Raw genomic sequence first — 13,630 nt, 5'->3', positions numbered from 1 at the left:
TCCTCAGGGAGCCAAAGTAATCTTGAACCTCTTTTGAAACAAATGACTGCCTTTGATCCACAATTGTAGTAGGGCTTCAAATGGTTTCAGGATCACCATCCTAGATCCCACTCCAGACCACTAATGAGACATTTTGGAGAGGGAGATACTGACATAGCAGAGGTTTTAAAATACACCTTTGTATCCTAAAGTTATGAACTGAGTCCAGGTGTGTAAAGTTAACATCTGTGATCCGTCACTCATACCAAGTCTTAGAATAGCAGCTGTAAAGCATTGGTAATAAAAAGCCACTAGAAAGTTTTAAAGGGGAAATTGGAAGTTTCAACTACATTCAAGACAACTCCACCCTTGGGCACTATAAAATGACCCTTGCCTAGGTAAGAATGTTTACCTTTCCTGTCCCTTTTTAAAATTTCTGAAGATTTTATTTATTCAACAGGGAGAGAGAGTGCTTATGTGAACACAAGCAAGGGGGAGGAGCAGAGGGAGGTGGAGAAGCAGACTCTGGTGGAGAGAGAGCCCGATCTGGGGTTTAATCCCAGGACCTCAGGATCATGACCTGAGGTGAAGGCAGAGCCCAACTGACTGAGCCACCCAGGCGCCCCTCTTTTTTAAGATTTTTATATTGTGGGAGTGGGGGTAGGAGGGGTCGTCTGGGGAAGGGGCAGATGGGCAGGAAGAGCTCAAGCAGTGTGCTGAGCTCGGAGCTGAAAGGGGGCTCAACCTCGTGACCCTGAGATCATAGCCTGACCCAAAACCAAGAGTCGATTGCTTAGCTCACTGTACCACCCAGACGTCCCTCCCTACTGCCCTCCCTCTTTTTTTTAAAGATCTGAGAAAGAGGGAAGGGGAGAAGAGGGAGAAAAGGTGGAGAAGCAGAGGGAGAAGGACAACCCAACCCCACAACACAGAAATCATGACCAGAGCAAAAGTTGAGTCAGACGCTCAACTGAGACACCCAGGTGTCCCCCACCCCTTTCTTAAACTAGGTTAACGTTAGAAAAATTCCCTGAAAGATTTAAGACCCCAACCCCCCTCCACACAAGCGAGAATTTAACCTTGAAGCAACTGACTTAATTAGAAGCTTATCACAAAAATTAGACCAGTGTAAATAACAAACATTTATTGGTGTCACTTATGGTAGAAAAAGTTCCTACACCAGATGTGCATGACCCAATTGTTAAATAGAACATTTCCAAGGTGAACACACACCCTATCCCAGCTTTTTTACCCACGTTTTAAGATAGCCAATTCTTCCGTTCCCCCCACCCCAAGACATGTGAGCAACTGCTAATGAAAAGCAGTAAACAGCCACTTGGGCTATATCATTTTCAACTCCACTCCAAGGTGAAGATTCCAATTACATTCGAGACTTAAGTTCTCTCAATTTTCTTCTAACGAAAGTTCCTGAGTCCAGTATTTACAATATTTAAGCACTAGCAGAGCAATGTCTACAACTCATCCTTGTCTGCTGGTTCCTCATCACCAGTTGGGGGAGGGCCTGCACTTCCATAGAGTTTGCTGATAATTGGCTGAACAATTTCTTCTAGTTCCTTCTTTTTAGCTTTGAAATCTTCAATGTCAGCATCTTGGTGACTTTCTAGCCATTCAATCTTTTCCTCTACAGCTTTTTCCATGGTCTCCTTATCTTCAGAGGAGAGTTTACCTCCCAGCTTTTCCTTATCTCCAATCTGATTCTTTAGAGAATAGGCATAGCTTTCCAATTCATTTCTGGTGTCAATGCGCTCCTTGAGCTTTTTGTCTTCCTCGGCAAACTTCTCAGCATCATTAACCATCCTTTCAATTTCTTCAGGTGTCAGACGATTTTGGTCATTGGTAATTGTAATCTTGTTTTTGTTGCCTGTACCCTTGTCTTCGGCTGTCACTCGAAGAATGCCATTCACATCTATCTCAAAGGTAACTTCAATCTGTGGGACCCCACGGGGAGCAGGAGGAATTCCAGTCAGATCAAAAGTTCCCAGAAGGTGATTGTCTTTTGTAAGGGGTCGTTCACCTAGAAGATACACCAAAAAAACCCACAAAACTTGTTAGTTGTTACTGACAAACATTAGTGGATCTGGATCCTTATATTTCAGTCTGGTAGAGCCTACAGTGGCAAGGGCATGCTTATCAAGCTAGAAGTGGGTCAGTATTGATCTATAAGGAGTAGCAAGCAGGACTATTAAGTTACTACTAACTTTTAATTGAATTTCATCTACAGCATTATCAACATTTCTAGAAGCCAGTTCAGAAGTTATTTTTAAAGGCAAAGAGTGCCAGATAGCAAGGTAAGAACCAGATTTTGGGGCTGACTCTACCAAACTCAACACTAGTCATATTAGGGACCCTGTCTGAAAATAGCAAATATTTCTTTCCTTTCTCATTTCAATAGAATATATTAAGAAAACATCCTTCTCAAAAACATACTATTTCATTCACAAATGTAGGGTATTACCTTCATAGACCTTGATTGTAACAGTTGGTTGGTTATCAGAAGCTGTAGAAAAGATCTGAGACTTCTTGGTGGGCACCACGGTGTTCCTGGGAATCAGTTTGGTCATGACGCCTCCCACAGTTTCAATACCAAGTGTAAGGGGACATACATCAAGCAGTACCAGATCACCTGCAAAGGTAAAGTTAACCAAAGTTAAATTCCAATTCAAGAGTCACAAGAGTCCCACAAGCAGTCTCCCCTGGAACTGTGTAACTTTATCTTCTCCATCTTGCCATTTAGTGTGAGGTTCTAATGCAAAATCATTTTAGAAGCACTGAATTCAATATAGCTGCTAATGATCTTGAAACTGAGCCAAGTCTTGTCCTCACTCTACCCTTTACTAGCTGTGAGACCCTGTTGCTCATGTTCTATTACCTTGTAAAGCAAAAGTCAGTTACACTCTTCCTATCAAGCTATTGAAGTACCTATCAGGCTACTGAAGTGAAAGTACTGTGGAAGATGCTGTGACAGGGACATACCTGTATCTTGATCACCAGAAAGTACACCAGCCTGGACAGCAGCACCATATGCTACAGCCTCATCTGGGTTGATGCCACGGGATGGCTCCTTGCCATTGAAGAACTCTTTAACCAGTTGTTGAATCTTTGGGATTCGAGTAGAGCCACCAACAAGAACAATTTCATCAATATCAGACTTCTTTAAGTCAGAATCCTCCAGCACCTTCTGGACAGGCTTCATGGTAGAACGGAACAGGTCCTAGAATAGAGAACACAATTACTGTGATGATGCCTATTGTACCTAGATATTGTCTACATACCTAAATATAATACCCTAAACACAAAGTCTAACTAGATCCCATTAGCAAAGCAAGCAAACAAAAAAACACCAAAAACAAAACAAAACAAAAAAACCCCCAAGAACATACCATATTTAGCTCTTCAAATTTGGCCCGTGTCAGAGTCTCAGAGAAGTCTTCTCCTTCATAGAAAGACTCAATTTCAATTCTTGCTTGATGTTGAGAAGACAGTGCCCGTTTGGCCTTTTCTACCTCCCGCCGGAGTTTCTGCACAGCTCTGTTATCTTTTCTAACATCTTTGCCAGTCTTCTTTTTGTAGAGTTTGATAAAGTGTTCCATGACACGTTGGTCAAAGTCTTCTCCACCCAGATGAGTATCTCCGTTAGTAGCTACGACTTCGAAGACACCATTGTCAATGGTGAGAAGAGATACATCGAAAGTTCCACCACCCAGGTCAAACACCAGAATATTCTTCTCCCCTTCCCTCTTATCCAAGCCATAAGCAATAGCAGCTGCTGTACTGTTAAGAGAAAGAGAAAGAAAAAAAAGTTTAGTTAAGTTTACATTCCCCTGATTTGGCAAATGTGCCAAGCTTTTGAATTAACACTCACGGCTCATTAATGATCCTCATGACATTCAATCCAGCAATAGTCCCAGCATCTTTGGTTGCCTGTCGTTGGGCATCATTGAAATAGGCTGGTACAGTAACAACTGCATGGGTAACCTTACAGAATAACAAAAGGTAAGTTAGTGTATTTTATCACACAGTTTACCTCATATAAGTTGCACTCAAAACATCACTTTAGGGGCGCCTGGATGGCTCAGTGGGTTAAGCCTCTGCCTTCGGCTCAGGTCATAATCTAAGAGTCCTGGGATCGGGCCCCACATCAAGCATCTCTGCTCACCTGCTCCCCCCGCCTGCCCCTCTGCCTACTTGTGATCTCTTTCTGTCAAATAAATAAAATCTTAACAAAACAAAACCAAGGAACACCACTTTAGTTTCTAAGACAATTTGTTTGTTAGGTGTGTATAACAACATGTAATTTTATACCCACGGATTTGCAAGCATTACATGGTAATACATGAAAAGTCCTTAATACTTTGGCCCACAGTAAAACATGCAAGTTATTAAAACTGATATACATAGACATCATTCAGATTCAAAATTATTAAAACAACAAAGGCATCTACACAGTAAATCAAGAATAGTAAAAACAGAATTACTTAACATCATTCTAGAAATATTTACCTTCTTTCCCAAGTAAGCCTCTGCAGTTTCCTTCATTTTGGTGAGAACCATGGCAGAAATTTCTTCAGGAGCAAATGTCTTTGTTTGCCCACCTCCAATATCCACTTGAATGTATGGTTTAGTCTTCTTCTCAACCACCTATTTTACAGAACGATTATTACTTCCAGGCACGGAAGCAAGAACACTGAAAACTTACAGAGGGCTGTCTGAGTCCCACTTCCTCCCCCATGGTTTGGTTTACTTTAGCCGACTGGAACCGCATACTGACTAGAAATAGGTTAAGGAGTATGGGTGCCCGAGGAAGACAAGCCTCCTCAATTTTAATCAGGCTCTTAATCCTAAACGATGGAGACAGGACAGTTAACGTGTGAAATGTCTTTGCCGGCCAAGCTTTCTTCTAGCAAGTTTTGTAACATGCCAAGATTACTCAATGAAAGTTATTACCAACACACTATGTCTGTGCCCTTCCTGTGGTCTCCACCATTTTCCAGCAACTTCTTAAACCTTAAACACCCCGACCGCAGCCACCCACCTCCGTTCGGGTGAGGAAAGCCCCATCGCACCTTGAACGGCAGGAACTTGATGTCCTGCTGCACGGACGGGTCGTTCCACGTGCGGCCGATGAGCCGCTTGGCGTCGAAGACCGTGTTCTCAGGGTTGGAGGTGAGCTGGTTCTTGGCCGCGTCGCCGATCAGACGCTCCCCTTCCGGAGTGAAGGCCACATAAGACGGCGTGATGCGGTTGCCCTGATCGTTGGCGATGATCTCCACGCGGCCGTTCTTGAACACCCCGACGCTGGCAGAGAAAAATCACCAAGAACGCCAGGAATCAGCACCGTGATTCTCACAGGGGCCCAGGAGGCCACGCCCCATTCCCCCCTTTCCAGAAACCCCACTCACCAGGAGTAGGTGGTCCCCAGGTCGATCCCCACCACCGTGCCCACGTCCTCCTTCTTGTCCTCCTCCTCGGCCCGCGCCGCGCCGAGCAGCAGCAGCACCGCAGCCACCAGGGACAGCTTCATCTTGCCGGCGCCGTAGGCCAGTCGGTCGGCAGGCTGGCAGGACATCACAGGCAATCCAGCCACAGGCCACAGCACCCGAGCGCACCGAGGTTACTGATCTGAAGGTACAGGGCCCGGAGTCAGCAGGCAAAGCAGACAAGGCGAAGGGCAGGTCCGGAAAGACAGGCCGCGGCGCTTACCTCTCAGACTCACAAAAATCCCCCAAGTTGATGAGCCTGTGATGTCTCAGCCAGCGTCGACCGCGCCGTCGCCGAGGCCGCTTATATACCCTCCCCCCTAGCCCCGTCGTGGAGGCCACCGATTGGCGAAGGCCCTGCTCGTTGGAGGACGCTGATTGGTCCAGGCCACCAAGCTGGCCGCCGCCGATTCGAAGCGGCCTCCTCCGCAACAGACGTCACCGCTACGCCCCCCCGGCGGACTCATTGGCTGCTGGCCGCACCCGACAGCCACCAATGGGAGGCAACATCCGCTCCAGGCGCAGGTCTCACTGGTTCAGCAGCTGCCTGTCCCTCATGCGACCTCTCACCCGGAGGCCGTTTCCGCAGGTAACGGCATAAGTCCCGCCTTCCACGCTGGGCCCCGGGGGGCCGAGGCTACTGGGCCCTGCGTGATTCCCTCGAGGCGGTGGAATTTGGGTCTTTTGCTTCTCGTTCTCTCCTGTCTGCTTGTCCCTCCTCCGTCCTTCATCTTGGGGCGGGAAGCGGCTCTTGCTTTTCCCAGCTTCCAGCCCGTCCCAGGCAGGCAGGTCTCAGCGTAGATGCTGTGATCACCTCAGAAGAAATTTCTTTGCCCTTTATAGCCGCTACGGTTCTGGGGTGTCCGAGCCTCAAGGCTTTTTGTCGTTCTCCAGCCCGCAGCCCTCGAGCTGGGTCCTGGCCGGAGCACCGCTCGGCCGCAGATCGTGGCTGCTAGCCATTCTGTCGGCCCTGCTCTCCCTAGCCACCTATCTTTATTTATACCGGGCTGCTCCACATTACCCTACCCCACGATAAGTCACAGGCCTGGCCAAAGTAACTGCCTCCTCGCCCCGAGTCCCCACCCCGGTGTGGCAGCCCTCTCCTGAAGAGCTTACTAATGCCATCGCTCCCACCTTGGGATGTATCATTTTTCTAGCTCTCCTTCTCTGCTCATCTTTTTTTTTTTTCTTCTTCTTTTTATTTTTTTTCCTTTGTGGCCCCGGATTATCATTTGCAAGGTGTTCCCCGTCCTTTATTCTTGATACCTTTCTGACTTCACTCTTCCTGGAAAAGGTCAGAGTGTGCTTGAACCCATTTGATAGAGAAAGACTTTCTGAGATCGCCTTTACTCTCGTAGAACAACCTGTAGCAAAAAATAATAGACGCTGCTATTTACTGTAGACTTACTGTGTGCCGCCCATTATTTGGTTTCCTATGTTGTTCAGTCCTTACAGTTTAATACTTGCATTTCCCATTTTGCAGATGAGAAAATTGGGACTGAAATATTAAAAAAGTAGCTTAAAGTCATAGAGCTGGTGAGTGATGCACTTAGAATGGATATCCAAGTCAGCTTGGCTTCATAGCCAATGCTCTCAGTTTTTGTTTTTGTTTTTGTTTTTTTTTAAATAGTTCATTCAACAGATCTTTTTGGAGGAACTGCTCCACTAATAGATACATATAATATAATACATTTAATATATACATATAATACATTTTCCACTAAATGTATTCTTGAGATTCATGGTATTCATCATACCTTGTCCAAATAGGACTGAAACATCTTACACAGGGTTTACTAAGATGTTCAGCTTAGGAGTCAGTACTCAAGAATTTTTCCTTTCTCCACTGCTTCTCAAAGGTTATGCTGGTGACTCAGAATTGACTATTGAAGTTGCATCACCCATCTTACAACAGGGCTTGTAATACTGCCGTAATACTGACCCTCTGTAGATTGCATCAGTCCATTATTAAAATAGAAATTACCATCCAGCCACTTTACAGCTTCATATCATTTCAAACAAACTTTGTATATGTAACATCTATTTCCTTTAAAAGCAAAGCTCTCAGTTTCAGCCTTATCATTGATAGATGGAGTAATCTTTTGTAACTCTTTTTCCTAAGATTTAGATAAGTGATATCTGGCTAACTCCCAAGGGGAATGAGTATTTTGGTGGTTGTAATATCTTTTTAAAACCAAGTTTATTAGGGATATGTTACTGTATAACCCGAAGTGTGATATTCTATGGATTGAATAGAAAAATGCATAGGTAAATCTAGTTTCCTGAATAATAGTATTGGTGCCAAATTATCAGTACTTAACTAAGCACTAGACACTTTGCTAAACAAACACTTTATGTGCATTATCTTTCAATTTTTATGAAAGCATTTTTTTAAACCCTTATTTTAGAGCTAAGGAATGTGAAGAAGCCCCAAGAGGTGAAGAAACTTGCCCAGGAGATTACACAGCTTAAATAGAGAGCCAGGATTTGAGCCTTGGCAATTTGATTTTTAATTTCTGTGGTTTAGATGATCATCCTGAGCTTTGGGTTTATAAGATTTATATCTCATTTAGGGTATAGAGTAGTTAATAGTTTACAAATATTTTGATGAGTGTATCCCATCAAAATCTACAATCTACAAAAATCTACAAATGTAGATTTTTATCCAGTAATTTAAACCAGCTCATTTGACTTAACGCTCTTATGGGTAAGAAAGTAGATTTCTATTTCCCATCTGATCTCAGCTAAACAGAGTTAAGATTGATCAGGATTGGATGTCATTTAGTTCTTAAATTTTCCTTTCTGAAAGGGAATTATAAGCATACAACAGGAAGGAAAAGGAAAAGACTTATGTAATTGACAAATTGAATGTTTAGACCCTGATAACTGAGAATTTTCCACATCCTCTGTTGGGGAGAATATTCAACTAAAAGATAAGGTACATGACCTGGGGGAACAAACCTACCAGAGCCTCAGTATTTGTATCTGTTGTATGTCAGGGATTTCTGTCCTGTTGGCTTTAGCATCTTGTTTCAAGGATCAGATAAGATACTGTGTATAAAAGTCTGTGGGAAGTTGTAGGGTAATAGGAATGCTATTAATCATGTGACTATACCATGAGAAGAAATTTTAGAAGCTCTTTAAGAAACCCATCTCTTGAGAATGAATTTTCAAGATTTCTTTCAATGGGAAATAATGTGTGGTAATTATGTTGAATCTGACATATTTTTGGAAATATTTTTTTAAGTGCTCTAATTACTTTCTTATATGGTTAGATAGATGTCTTTTTTATTAAGAGACTCAGCCCTTAGAACCCTGAACCTCCCTTTTCTTAGAGCATTTACTTCAAGAAAACTCTGATTGTAGGAGTGCCTGGCTGGCTCAGTCAGTAGAGCATGTAATTCTTGATCTTGGGGTTGTAATGTGAGATCTTGGAGTCCCACACTGGGTGTAGAGATTACTTTAAAAAAATAAAATCTAGGGGCGCCTGGGTGGCTCAATGGGTTAAGGCCTCTGCCTTTGGCTCGGGTCATGATCCCAGGGTCCTGGGATTGAGCCCCACGTCCGGCTCTGCTCAGCGGGGAGCCTGTTTCTCCCTCCCCATCTGCCTGCCTCTCTGTGCTATCTCTCTCTCTGTCAAATAAATAAATAAAATCTTAAAAAAAAAAAAAAAAAAGAAAAGAAAAGAGAGACTGGGCCTTAACTTTATTAAACAAGTGAGGAGTAAAACAAAAATATCTTCCCGACACCTGAGCCAGGAACAATACTAGGTATAAATCATGTAGCTTTTTTGTGTGTATGTGCGCTTTTGAAAGTGCAATGTGTTATGCAATTAGTTTTCTTTGTTTTGACTTTTTTTTTTAAAGGATTTTATTTATTTGACAGAAAAAGGGAGCACAAGCAGGTGGAGCTGCAGAGAGAGAGGGAGAAGCAGGCTCCCCACTGAGCAGAGAGCCCAACGAGGGGCTCTTAGGAACCCAGGATCATGATCTGAGCTGAAGGCAGATGCTTAATCAACTGAGCCACACAGGTGACCCTTGACTTTTTAAAAGAGAATTTTCTGGTTAATAGGGAACCCTCCTCACACACAAATGAGAAGCTGCAAATAGTGCATCTTCTTTACTCCCCCGGCTCCCCTGGTGGAAGACATTTAGGAAGGCATGCTGTGTCAGATAGTGTGATTGAGAGAAAAGCACATGAGGTTTGGAAGCATAAATACTAGTTATAGTTCTATCACCAAACGAGCTATGATTAGGGCAAGTCACTTAATCTCTCCGAGGCTCTGTTCAGTAGTGTGTAAAATGTATACAATTTTGCTTCCTCACAAAGGCTGTTATAAAGGTATTTTATTGTTTTTTTAAAAAATTTTTAATTTCTTTTTTTTTTTTTTTTTTTTAAGATTTTTATTTGAGGGAAAGCAGGCCAAGCAGTGGGAGAGGCAGAGGGAGAAGCAGACTCCCCGGTGAGCAGGTAGCCCCATGTCGGGCTCCATCCCAGGACCCTGGGACCATGAACTGAGTGGAAGGCAGATGCTTAACAAACTGAGCCACCCAGGCACGCCTGTATTTGATTGACTGAAGCCTTTTCATTTTCCAGAGAAAATATCTTAATTTTTCTTCTGTTTTAAATTTTCTGTTGAAGTAAAATAAGCTACTAAGTATAAAGAGCTACCTCTATAGAACCTGAATGATATTTGAGTGACAGTATATATCCTAAATCTCTAAATTTTTAAAATAGGGGTGTCTGCCTGGCTCAGAGGAGTGTGCAACTTCAAGCCCCATGTTAGCTGTAACGATTACTTAAATAAATAAATGCTTAAAAATAAATTAAAATAGGAAATATATGTATGTGGTACAAAATCCAAAGGGTACAATGTATAATAAGTCTGCCGGCCACCCTACCCCAGCCTTACTCCTCTACTGGTAAAGATAACCACCATCACCACTTTCCTGTGTAGCCTAGAGAGGTTTTATTCATATTCATATGCATTGTGTGTGTATGTGTATGTGTGTGTGTGTGTATTCCTAATTTAAAAATAGTGATGGAGAATGCTACATACATGGTTGTTTTCATCCAGTTAAAGATTGTCACAAATCCACTGCCTTCTTTTTTTTTTTTTTAATGGCAATAGTAGCTACCCTTAATTGGATATTTACTATGTGCTGGATGTTTTACATATCTTAACTTTTTATTACAAATTGCAATGTGAATACAGAAAAGTACATGAAATGCATGTATACAGTTTAATGAATAGTCATTAATAATATTTGTTATTTAATAAGAATCTATAATTTTAAATATTATATGCTATAACATATATAATAACTGCTATAATTATATAATTATAAATATAAAATAATTTTATAATTTAATCAAGAAAATAAATCCCTAGGTATTCAATATCCAAATTAAGAGAAAGAATGTTGTCAGCACCAGAAGTCCTCACTTTTTCACCCCAGCTGATCCTAATTTCTCTTCCATAAAAAAGTTAACTTTTCTTTGTTGTTCCGGTCTTTAGAATTTTACCATTTATCATATTAGCTTCTGTCTTAATTACTATAGCTTGATAATCCAGTAGAACATGTCCTTCCACCTTAGGAGTGTCTTGCTTTTCTTGGTACTTGTATTTCCATATAAACTTTAGAATTAGCTTGTCAAGTTGGCAAAACAAACCTATTATATCTTGTTAAGTAAGAAAAGTAAGTTATTTAACAGTATGATAATACTATGCCATAATTTTAAAATATGCTTTACAAGGTCTTAAATCTCAATTTCTATATTCTAGAATTTTTTAAAAAATTGCATGAATTTAGTATTTAATATTTATTGGAAATGAATAATTTTGTTTTGAAATGATAAATTATGTTACTTCAAGATGATGAAATGTGGCTATTAAAATTATTGATACCTATGATTTTCAAAGAGTAAATTTTAAGTATGTTACTTTTTTGTCTACATTTTCTTGTTATTTAAAAAAAAATCCCTGTTTATCTATCAGGAATTTACTGAGCTTGAAAAACCTTTAAGAGCTAAAACTAAAAGTAATACAGAAGAGAACTGCTTTCAGTCCACGCACCAGCCAGCTCCGTTATGGCAACCCGAAGCCCCAGCATTGTGATTAGTGATGATGAACCAGGTTATGACCTAGATTTATTTTGTATACCTAATCATTACGCTCAGGATTTGGAAAAGGTGTTTATTCCTCATGGATTAATTATGGACAGGACGGAACGGCTTGCGCGAGATGTGATGAAGGAGATGGGAAGCCATCACATTGTAGCCCTCTGTGTGCTCAAGGGGGGTTATAAATTCTTTGCTGACCTGCTGGATTACATTAAAGCACTGAACAGAAATAGTGATAGATCCATTCCTATGACTGTAGACTTTATTAGACTGAAAAGCTACTGTAATGACCAGTCAACAAGGGACATAAAAGTAATTGGTGGAGATGATCTTTCAACTTTAACTGGAAAGAATGTCTTGATTGTTGAAGATATAATTGAAACAGGCAAAACAATGCAAACCTTGCTTTCCTTGGTCCAGCAGTATAATCCAAAGATGGTCAAGGTTGCAAGTTTGCTGGTGAAAAGGACTCCTCACAGTATTGGATACAGACCAGACTTTGTTGGATTTGAAATTCCAGACAAGTTTGTTGTAGGATATGCCCTTGACTATAATGAATATTTCCGGGATTTGAATCATGTTTGTGTCATTAGTGAAAGTGGAAAAGCAAAATACAAAGCCCAAGATGAGAGTTCTGGAAACATTTAGAGTCCCATTTAAATCAATAGTAAAATGGTTAAATGTTCTAGTTCTGTGGCCAGCTGCTTAGAGGGGCTTCTTGCATGTATCTTCTGAGAATTTTATCTGTTTGGTATGTTTGTTAGAAATGTCTTTTGCTGCATTCCTAAAGTCTTTATTTGCATTATGAACCTCTAGAGTATCAGTTCTGTTTGGGTGGATTGTTTAACTTATGAATGAAAAATCTCTTCAACCACACCACTGTTGGATGAAAGTATTGAAATTGTATTTGTAGGAAACATTTAAAGAGAAGATTCATTTTTAATTGGCATTTTAATTTTTATGTATTCAGGGAAAAAACAAGTGATTGAATATTGTTGATTATGCCACTGTGTTTAAAGAAGCAGTCAGTTTTTGTATCAATGACAGCATTTAAGAGGTATTGTTTTCTTGGATAAAACCATGTGTCCTTGAATTATTTTAGTGTTTCAGTAGTATTAACTGTATTTTTCTGCTTGTTCAGATTATTTCTGGTGAATCTTTGTCAACAGTTTATTTTATTATTATTTTTATTATTATTATTATTTTTTAAAGATTTTATTTATTTATTTGACAGAGATCACAGTTCACAGAGAGGCAGGCAGAGAGAGAGAGAGAGAGGGAAGCAGGCTCCCTGCTGAGCAGAGAGCCCGATGCAGGACTCGATCCCAGGACCCTGAGATCATGACCTGAGCCGAAGGCAGCGGCTTAACCCACTGAGCCATCCAGGCGCCCCTCAACAGTTTATTTTAAATACAAATCAATAAATTCCAAAATACCTAAAACAATAAAAGTAATACGAGAGAACATCAAGGGTCAGTGAAAGATAAGTTTAAGATACATTACTTTGGGGTGCCTGGGTGGCTCAGTTGCTAAAGGGTCTGCCTTCAGCTCAGTTCATGATCTCGGGGTCCTGGGATCGAGTCCCCTGTTGGGCTCTCCATTTAGTGGTGACTCTGCTTCTCCCTCTGTGACTTCTATTCCTTTCACTGTCTCTCGAATGAATGAATAAAATCTTTTTAAAAAAGATATAATTACATAAACATATTTCATACGTTATAGTCATAGGTTAAAACGAATACAGGTAGTATACCAAAATTTGATGTGTTAACATGACAGCTCCCAATCAGTCTGGACATGCCTGATAAGGTATTTTTTTGTTTTGCTTTGTTTTGTTAAGGCTTGAACTCATGACCCTGAGATCAAGAGTCGGGCACTTACCAGCTAAGCCACCAAGACACCTTGGAAGGATGAGGTTTATAGTAGATTTCACTGTGCTGAAGTACAAGTTGCCTAATTTATGACTCTGTTCTACAGGCGTCTTTTTCCTCGTTTTCAGTATTCTCAAGTTTCAGGCTGTTATCTGTCCTTAA

General features: G+C 41.1%; 2 protein-coding genes across 2 annotated transcripts; one reads left to right on the top strand and one right to left on the bottom strand.

Annotated features, from left to right (window-relative positions):
• Positions 1–1,108: 1,108 nt before the first annotated feature.
• HSPA5 (heat shock protein family A (Hsp70) member 5) lies at positions 1,109–5,831 on the bottom strand. Its single transcript, XM_059141628.1, has 9 exons — positions 5,701–5,831; positions 5,400–5,619; positions 5,064–5,295; positions 4,501–4,638; positions 3,863–3,975; positions 3,381–3,771; positions 2,974–3,211; positions 2,456–2,623; positions 1,109–2,014 (listed from the first exon to the last, which is right to left on the bottom strand). The coding sequence occupies exons 2-9, from the start codon at positions 5,564–5,566 to the stop codon at positions 1,452–1,454; spliced, it is 2,010 nt and encodes a 669-aa protein (XP_058997611.1). The 5' UTR covers positions 5,567–5,619; positions 5,701–5,831; the 3' UTR covers positions 1,109–1,451.
• Positions 5,832–5,977: 146 nt separating this feature from the next.
• On the top strand, positions 5,978–12,761 carry LOC131812296 (hypoxanthine-guanine phosphoribosyltransferase-like). The gene is made up of 2 exons (XM_059141629.1): positions 5,978–6,066; positions 11,476–12,761. The coding sequence occupies exon 2, from the start codon at positions 11,568–11,570 to the stop codon at positions 12,246–12,248; it is 681 nt and encodes a 226-aa protein (XP_058997612.1). The 5' UTR covers positions 5,978–6,066; positions 11,476–11,567; the 3' UTR covers positions 12,249–12,761.
• Positions 12,762–13,630: the final 869 nt, after the last annotated feature.

Source organism: Mustela lutreola, chromosome 12 (assembly GCF_030435805.1).
Source record: "Mustela lutreola isolate mMusLut2 chromosome 12, mMusLut2.pri, whole genome shotgun sequence".
NCBI classification, from domain to species: Eukaryota; Metazoa; Chordata; class Mammalia; order Carnivora; family Mustelidae; genus Mustela; species Mustela lutreola.
The sequence above is the reverse complement of the archived record's forward strand: the minus strand, read 5'-3'. Positions and strand labels throughout refer to the sequence as shown.

Coding starts and splice junctions, on each gene's coding strand:
- HSPA5 (XM_059141628.1), bottom strand. CDS start 5,566: ATGTCCTGCCAGCCTGCCGACCGACTGGCCTACGGCGCCGGCAAGATG. Junction 3,976..4,500: donor AGGCTTACTTGGGAAAGAAG/GTAAATATTTCT, acceptor TTATTCTGTAAG/GTTACCCATGCAGTTGTTAC. Junction 3,212..3,380: donor AATTTGAAGAGCTAAATATG/GTATGTTCTTGG, acceptor TCTCTATTCTAG/GACCTGTTCCGTTCTACCAT.
- LOC131812296 (XM_059141629.1), top strand. CDS start 11,568: ATGGCAACCCGAAGCCCCAGCATTGTGATTAGTGATGATGAACCAGGT.